Consider the following 9130-nt stretch of genomic DNA (forward strand, 5'->3'; position numbering starts at 1 on the left):
CCTGGCCCTGACTGTCTCCCCCATTGGGGGGAAAAACTAACTTGAAAAAGTTTTCAAGACAAAAGATTAAAGTAGAAACATGGAGAATAATGACTAGGGAATACAACTCAAGATATCAGTAGAAATACTACACAACATTTCTCAAAGCCATTTCTCCCATCTCTCCAAGAAATGAACATGTAAATACCTTTAAGCCAGTTGGCTAATTCTCTCATGTCACCGGTGACATAACCAAGTGCTTTGGGGACGCACCTTCTCCCCCGACCTGTGGAAACCTGGTTTGTACTCTGGTCTAGTTTAACCATGGTCGAGTCTTCCATGGCTGCCTCTTCCTCTGGCTCCTTGAAGGAAAGACAGAGTTCATAAATATTCCTATTCACATTGAAGCCTCACAAAAGGTGAGTGTAAACGCATGCATCTGGACCATGATGTCCTGTTGGACCGAGAGAATACTCTTTTCCTTCTGAAATACCATGGAATTTCTATGGTCCCAAATTCTACACTGCCTTTGTCCTCAGTATCTTAAATATGACCATGATAAGGTTCTGATTTATAATATCATAAGGTTCACTTTCTAGTTCAACAAGCAATTACTGAGGTCCTACTTGCTGCACTCAAGGAGCTTAGTCTAGTTGAGAAGAAAGAAAAACAGTTGATATTAGCATAATGAAGCAAATAATAATACAGAAAGAGCTAAAACTAAGTGCTTAAGCTTCATACTGGCAATAGAAAGAGCAAGAAATCAGGCTTCAAAACTTCCTGCTCCTTAATGCAGACTGGCTAGTTACTTTGTAAGACTGGCAGACTTTTTAAATTCATTTCTTAATCAAGACACAGGTAAAATCTTTTACTTAAGATTTTGAAAGGGAAGAAAAGTTTGTATGTGTTGACACAGCCTAAGAATCCCTGACCTCCACTTTGCAAGTCCAAGACTGCTAGAATTTGTCCTTATAAATATCTCACATCTTCTTTTAAAATCTCTTATTTAAATACATACGAAGAAGCAAGAAAACAATTCCATAAAGGTAGAGAAGTTCAGATTACACAGCATAAGAAGGTACAAAACCTAATTACTAAGCATACCCTGGGAAAATACAAATGATAGAACTGTAACTTGTGCTCACTATTTTTCATAAGTATGCAATAGGTGAGTATCATCAGCATTTCCAGAATATGGTACTATGTAGGTAAAAATGAAGGTTTCATAGTGCCAATGGCAGATATAAAAGAATACCAGTGACATAATGTCTGAAGTAGGTAATGGGAGAAAGACAGCAGCAAACCAGCTAGACTGTGCAAGAAAAGCCCAGAACGTATCCTGGCTGGTGGGAATCACTGAATTCCATCCTGAGAAGCATAACTGTGACATGTTGAAGCCATAGCTATAAAAGACATGACCAAAGCCCACACAGACAGATAGACCAGCCAGTTTTTTCCCAAGAAGAGTTCCAGGCTAATTTTGGCTAGAACACTGTTTCATTGATCATACCTAACACATAGATATTTACAGAAAATAGGTTACTATCCTAAAAAAATCAAAACATCCCGACTCTAGTTTTGGTTTCTATGAATCTCAGTGCAGAAACCAACATGTGTACCTGATTTATTATTGGGTAACTATTATTCTTTCATTGTGTTTTTCAGTGTCCAACTGATCATCATACTTTCTAAACAATGGAGACCATTAATTGTTCCGCAAAATGCGAACTATTTAAATAATACATTCTAGACCGAAGTGATTCCGTTTTGGCAAAACAATGCTAGATGTCAACATCGGTGAGACTTCCCATGAGTTATTTTTTTAATCTGAGGTGAGTGGTAATGAGATAGGGCCTACCTATGTAGCCCAGTCTGGCTTTTAACTCACAATTCTTCGGACTGTGTGTACCACATGCTGGGATTAAATGTGTGCACCAACACACCTGACCCAATGAATCTTTGCTTTATGAATTTTTTATATTGAAGGAGAATGATAGAGGAGGGAAGTCAATTAGGATACATTGTATGCATCGGTGAAAATGTTATTATCTCCTCCCCCTTGTGCAAATAAAGTATGCTAATACAAAAAGAGAATTTCTTATGTGGAAAACTGTAGGGAGCTGGCAATCCAACCTAAATCTACCTGGTGCTTATTTAGCTCTCTCATTAAATATATGAAACTGAAAAAGAATTTGTGAGAAATTCCCTGTTATTTAGTCATCTAAGTGGTGACTATTTTTTATTTTCAGATCTTTCTCCGCCCTTTGTCAATCATGGCACTTGAACAAAGGGCCTGGTTAGCACTCTACCACGTTGAGCCACAGCTTCACTTCCAGTTTTCTGGTAGTAACTTGGAAATAAGAGTCTCAAGGACTTTCCTGCCCAGGCTGGCTTTGAACCACAATCCTCAGATCATTGCTTCCTAAGTAGCCAGGATTACAGATCAGCACCTGGCTAAGATATTTCTTTTTTAAATTTTCATAATTGAAAATATTGCATGCTAAGCCCCTTCCTCAGCAACACTGACTAATTTTCAAGCCATGCAGAATCATGACATATACAGGCTTTAGCCTGGGCCATGACCAAAGCCTAAAGTTTCAACTCTGCAGAATTTCTATAGCTAAACTATCAGGTCCTAAAATTGGCAGACAAAGGAAACCATAGAAATGATGTTCTCCCCCAAATTCCAGAATAACCAAATTTATGCTTTCCAAATCTCCAGCAAATTTGAGAGAATGTCAAATACCCTATCACCTAAGAGATTTTGGAGATACTGATGCAAAACCTGATAATATAACTGGCCAGACACGATTGAGAACCAGAATGATCTGAGTCACCGGTGAAACACCCAAAGCTAAGTAAACACTAAATTATTTTTGGCCAAATCCACAACTTTATTATGATTTGTGCCTCCAGTAGTCACATGCTTGGATGGTTGGGGGAAGGGCTTTGATATCCTAGAGAGAGGGGCTTGCTGCCTTGAGCAGACCGAAGTTGAGTTCCAGAGACCTTAGAAACCATTTATTCTAAATGAATCCTTTTGCAACACCTGGGAAATCTGCTACCTGCTGTAGAACTAGGGCGTGAAAACTGAGGAAGGAAAGCAATCAATCACTTAAAAGTGTAGCTCATGCTGAAATTTTATAATGCTAGATTTGCTTTTCTAACTGGCACTTTAAAGATCCACACATATTAGGGTGGATAAAATGCCCAGTAGAAGAACTGATCCTGACTCTCAGGTAAAAGGTCCGTCTGTTACAGTTCCCCTGAGAGGAGAGAACAATAAAGGAAAAGGAACTTTAATAGAAGTAGGAGGAATAGAAAACCCCAGCCTGTGTTTTCCTAACTTTTCAAAACTTGTCAAAATGCCATAGCCTGGTAGAAGTGCTCTAAACCTATGGCAATGCCGTGTGTGTGTGTGTGTGTGTGTGTGTGTGTGGGTGTGTGTGTGTGTGTGTGTGTGTGTGCGTGTGTGTGTGTGTGTGTGTGTATGTGTGTGTGTTTGTGTGCCTGTACTGGTACTTAAACACAAGACCAGGGTATTGTTCTTCAGTTTTTTTGCTCAAGGCTGCTTGAGCCACAGCTTCACTTCTGGCCTTTTGCTAGTTCATTAGAAATAAGAGTCTTACGAACTTTCCTGCCTGAGCTGGCTTCAAACCAGGATCCTCAGAACTCAGCTGCCTCAGTAGCTAGGATTACAGGTACGCACCAGCCGCGCCTGGCTGTGATATGACTTTTTGAGTCAGGCCACAACCCTGTGCTCAGCAGAACTTGGGGATCCCTCCTACCCCATCCCAGCAGAGCTCAGCGCAGGCTCCCAGGTCCCCTGAAGCAGAGGGGAAGCATACTTATCTTTACCACCTCGGGGCCAGGGCCAGCCTTAGCGAAGCTCCTTCTGCTGCCCCACCAACTTTATTTTCAAAAGGGTCCATCCCAAGAGGACCATGATGGGTATCATCAATTGTTCATCTTTCCTCTGTCTCCATACATGACAAAGGGCATGGGAGCGAACAGGAAGTTGTAGCTCTGATGAGCATAGGAAAGGCCCCAAGCCGTCAGGGGAAGCAAGTCCGATGTGCTTCGGGAGAGGAAGGCTCTGCCCTGCACAGACTCTCTAATACAGAAGGCATATATCCCCATCAGCAAAGGGTTTTCGGGGGAAGGAGCAGAGTTGACTACACAAATGGAATATGCATTTTCTTTTGTTTTAAAAATTGGCAGCAAGCCAGATGCCAGCGGCTCACTCCTGCAATCATAGCTACTCAGGATTCTGAAATCTAAGGATTGAGGTTCAAAGTTCAATGCCAGCCTGGGTAGAAAGTCTGTGAGAGTCTTACCTCCAATTAACCATCAAAAAGCCAGAAATGGAACCTGTGGCTTAAGTGGTAGAGCACATCCTTGAGTGAAATAATTAAAGGGCAGTGCCAAGATCCTGAGTGCAAGCCCCGATACCAGCACAAAAAAGTGACTTATTTTCTTGCACCTGAATAAAATATTGCTGTGCAAACAGTAAACAATTATTAGTTGAATTCAACAGGTATGGTGGGTTTTAATAACTTTCTTCCTTTCTCCCTTCCCCCTTCCTTTTTCCTCTTCCATTACACCCAATGATATCATTGTTCCTTCAGAAATTCCATGCGTGACATTTATTTCTTTCCTTTCCATTTATTGTATTTTTATTTTCGTCAGCTCATTTGTTCTGAAGCTAGAAAACTTGATCAAGGTGATTTTTTAAAGTCCATGAAAAACATTTCTAATATGTCTTAGAAAAATATTGTGTGTGCATGTGTATATGTGTGTATGTGTATGTATGTGTGTGTGAACTTACAATGTTTCTGAGGGTTGCATTATGAGTTTCTCTTTTGATAAGAAGAAACACCAAAGGGAGGGAAGATAAGAAGGGGTAATGAAGGGAGTACATTTGGTCAAAGTACATCACATTCATAAATGGGAATACCCTTATGCTAATAAAAATGGGGATAAAGAACATTAAGAAAATGGATGGATATACTCGAAGTTAAGTAAAACAACAACAACAACAAAAACAGAACAACAACAGCAACAAAAGCTAGAATGAAAGAGAAAAGGGATGAAAAAGACCAATGGGTTCTGTGCCAACCTCCTCTCACCCCCAAATCATACACAACTTCAAACCACATCCTTGCTAAGCGCCAGTGGCTCCCACCTGTAATCCTACTCAGGAGGTTGAGATCTAAGGATCGTGGTTCAAAGCCAGCCCAGGCAAGGAAGTCCATAAAACTCTTATCTCCAATAAACTACTCAAAAAAGCCAGAAGTGGTGCTGTGGCTCAAGTGGTAGAATGCTAGCCTTGAGCAAAAAGAAGCTCAGGGACAGTGCCCAGGTTCAGAGTTCAAATCCTAGGACTGGCAAAACAACAACAACAACAACAAAAAGAAAAACCCACACCCTTGAGCCAAGAGATGGAAAACCTGTAAACTATGTGGAAATTTGGAGACCACATGGTTCAAACTTGAATTTTCTATAAAATAAAAGCAGGTTCCCAGGGTGTATCCAAGTTCACCCATCCAGCTGCAGGCAGAGTGAGCCGCAGAGAATGGGTAAGGCATGCTGGTTCTTTGTGGTCCAGGCTGGAGGCAGACCCTGCCAGGGTTGTCCAGGATTCTATTCTAGCCAACAAACCAAGGGAGCTGCTTCTGATTGGCAGGGTCACGGCCTGGATCCAGTGATGCACGCAACACAGCAGGCTGTATTTCTGGCTAGGGTTCCTGGAGTGGAAGATGGAATTGTAACACAGAAAGGGCTCAGCTTGCCTTAACTTCAGTCTATATCCTTGTGGGAAACAACTGCTTTCTATTAAATATCTCCCCATACCTCAAAGCAATGCTTTCTCTCTCCTGCATCACAGACAAGGCTACAAGAATATTCTGGAAGCTGTAACTGGTGAACTTTCTGGAGGGAGTTGGAAAGTTGTTTGTTTGTTTTTAAAACCCAGATCACTAGAAAAGAGGCAATGCTTGACATACTAATCATGGTAACGTCGAGATTTCAATTCATCTGGTCATCTCTTGTTTCATTTCATCATATGAAAGTCATTCTCTTATCAGTATATATTAGGAATTCATACAATTGGAGAGGCCTGAAAGTATTACTTCAAAAAGAATCCTTCAATAGAGAGGAAGAGAGGAATATAGTCATTATCATCAATACTACAAATACAAAATACTACACAAATTTTTGGATATAGATTTAGAAGGAAGAAATTAAATATTCTTGGTGTGCCATATTTTTTTCAAGCCTGGCTGTGTTGACATTTATTTAGTACTTATTATAACCTTTATTTTAGGTGGTTTCTGATTGTAATGGCTGTGAGTCCTCAGTTCTCATTGTAATCACAAACAAGCAAGCAAACAAACAAAACCACTGTCAGGTAGCCAGGCCTCCTGATTAAAACACGGCCTTCCTCAGAAGACTCTGCTTCTTGGGGCCTTGGCTCGTCCATGCCAGAGAGTGTGGCTGCAGGAAGCTGCTGAAATGGTGACTTTGCTATGACAGAGAGGTTCTTCCCATGGGCACACAAGCATACACTATGTGTATGCTTCAGCATGCCAGCACATGCTGGATCCATAAATCCATAATAGGACACTCTGCCTCTTTTCTATTGGATCATATATCCTTCTCTTCAATGCTACATATGTGAAAAGCATAGCTCAAAAGTTCTAATGCTATGGATTATTTAGTCATTTGGGGTCATTCAGTGCCTCAAGTGGTCACCTTGCAGAAAATGATCAGCATGAAGCTCAGGAACATTTCCCTCCTGCTTCAGAAATCATACATAAAAGACCTGACTTTTAGCTTTTCAGGAAGAAGCCTATGGCTTTGGTGAATTACTCTCTAGTCTACCAGAACTCTGACTTTGCTGCTTCTATCCAGTTGCAACAATTCAAGACAACAATTCAAAAGGGGGATAGAGGGTACTTGGTACTGTGGCTCATGCCTCTAATCCTAGCTACCCAGGAGGCCAAGATCTTAGGATTGTAATTTGAAGCCAACTTGGGCAAGAAAGTGCATGAGATTCTTCTTTTCAATTAACCAGCAAAACACCATAAGTGAAGCTGTGGTTCAAGTGGTAGATTGCTAGCTTTGAGCAACAAAACAAAACAAAACAAAACAAAACAAAAAACCCACCAAAAACTAAACCAAAACAAAAAACCCTAAGGGACAATGCCCTTAGTACAATGCATGAGTTCAAGTCCTACTAATAGCACCTAAAAGTGTGTGTTGGGGGGGCTGGCATGGAGAGGTGTACACACAAGAGAGAGAGGAGATTAAGCGAGAGCAGAAGGGAAAGTAGGCATGATCAAGGTACCATACACGCATGCATATGTGTCACAGTAAAACTCAGAACTTTGGATAATTAACATGCACTATTAATAATAAATAAGTACACATTCTGGAATCAGACACATTTGAGTTCAAACTCTTCTTCTGTCACTTAAAAGAGTGTAAATAGAGGACTCAGAAGACAAGACCCAACAATGAACAGTTAGCAATTAATAGAAATGAAGAGGGCACTTACCCGCCCGCTGGCTTTCCGGTGGCAGCAGGCAATGGCTGATAAAGACCTGCCAGGCTCTATTAGAAGCAGGCAGGCACCTCACCCTTTTATGCCCAGAGCCCCATTCTGCAAGTCTGAGCACTTTCTCCTCCCACTTCAGCCACCAATGCGAAGGCAGTGCTGGAGAAGCTGGTCTTTGCTTCCGGCACCTCATGTCCCTCTTCTTTCTCTGAAGTTGACATGTTGCCAATTGCTTTGCCATGTTTCCGCGGTGTTCTGTTGTTTTTGCGTCACGCTACTTCTACTCAAATCCATCCTTTTATCTTCCATGCTATCTCTTCTACCCCTAACCTCCCCCGTGAAATACTTTTTGCAAAGAGTTGTAAGCCAGAAAAAGTGGGATGGCATTTTTTTAAACTACAAACCACAGGACAGTAGAGCAGAGCAGATTCCAGAGCCAAGTAGCTGGTTTCAGGGTGGAATGTTCTTAGACTTGACAGTTTCTGCCCAGGTGTATGAACAGCAAGACCCTGAGTGGTATAGTGACAAGAATACAGGTTGTTTTCTGTTCACCCTTTGCTCCACTGAGTAGAAAGCTAAAAGAGAAATGTTTGCTTGGAACCTTGTTCCTCTTTCCAGGTAAAAATCCCCGTGGGAGAGGAGATGAGGGGAGGGACTCTGCTGCTTTAAAAGTTAGGAGGTAAAAACATTCCAGAGCAGGGAAAATCTAAAATGGAAAACTCTCTTTCTTCTTGTGCTTCTTCTGAAATGCCAGTTTGGTGACTTGTTCCGTCATGGCAGACATCTTACAACTCAGGTGCACTGGTGTGAGTGCAGAATTTACAAGGCTTCCCACCGAGAGCTGTGCATCTGCCACATCTGTGGCCTGCTTTCCTTTCATCGCTGCCTTCCCTTGCCCAGTGGATGGCTGGATGTGCAGATAGTCCTTATCGGTATGCAGCCTGGCTGCAGAGGGCTCTCGGGCTCCACCCACTGGACACTTGCCAGACCACAGGGCTCCATGTCCTTACCCCATCAGAATTCCCTCCGTCCAGGCCTCTGTGTTTGGAGGAGGAGCCTAGAGCGTCTAGGCTCACTTCAGAAAGTTTGAGATGCAGGTGAATTTCTCTGACATTTCTCTTTGGTAAAATGAGGAGAAAACAAACAAACTCTAGAGTCACCTGAAGTTGGAAAATGAGTCACAAGAGGAGCAAGTGGGGCTAACTTTGGGAATGAAAGGAATTGCATTAGTGCATCTCCAGAGATTCAGTAAGCAAATGAGACACAATCCCTCATTGCAATAATAATAGTGATAGTGATCATGAAGATGAGACTGACAGAACATTTGCTCTGGTTGCCTGTTGTCCCACATCCAGTCTTATGCTGTGTACTTAACTGTACAGCCACTGCAAAAATCTTTTGCAGTAAATAATATCATTCTTATTTTGCATGAGAGGAAATTGAAGTCCAGAGATGTTAAATTACTTCCCCTAGAATGTAACATCCAAATATGTACTGTTAACTTCTCTATTGCTGTCTGGTATTGCCACTTCTGTCCAGATGTTTACTTCATTCATTCATTACGTCAATGAACACAATCATCAACATGCAATT

At 41.6% G+C, this 9130-nt stretch overlaps 1 protein-coding gene across 2 annotated transcripts in view; it reads right to left on the reverse strand.

The window, feature by feature from the left end:
- Slc14a1 (solute carrier family 14 member 1 (Kidd blood group)) overlaps positions 1–7610 on the reverse strand; it is a 28767-nt gene extending 21157 nt beyond the window's left edge. The window contains exons 1-2 of one of the 2 annotated variants that reach the window (XM_070029235.1): positions 7538–7610; positions 188–341 (exon numbers count right to left, since the gene is read on the reverse strand). In XM_070029235.1, the coding sequence (XP_069885336.1) occupies positions 188–320 (133 nt within the window). In that variant the 5' untranslated portion in view covers positions 321–341; positions 7538–7610. The remainder of the gene's footprint in view (positions 1–187; positions 342–7537) is intronic. The other variant, XM_070029236.1, reaches the window with a different exon arrangement.
- Between the last annotated feature and the right edge of the window lie 1520 nt (positions 7611–9130).

Source organism: Dipodomys merriami, unplaced genomic scaffold (genome assembly GCF_024711535.1).
Source record: "Dipodomys merriami isolate MVZ:Mamm:240054 unplaced genomic scaffold, mDipMer1.0.p SCAF_2, whole genome shotgun sequence".
Classification (NCBI taxonomy): Eukaryota; Metazoa; Chordata; class Mammalia; order Rodentia; family Heteromyidae; genus Dipodomys; species Dipodomys merriami.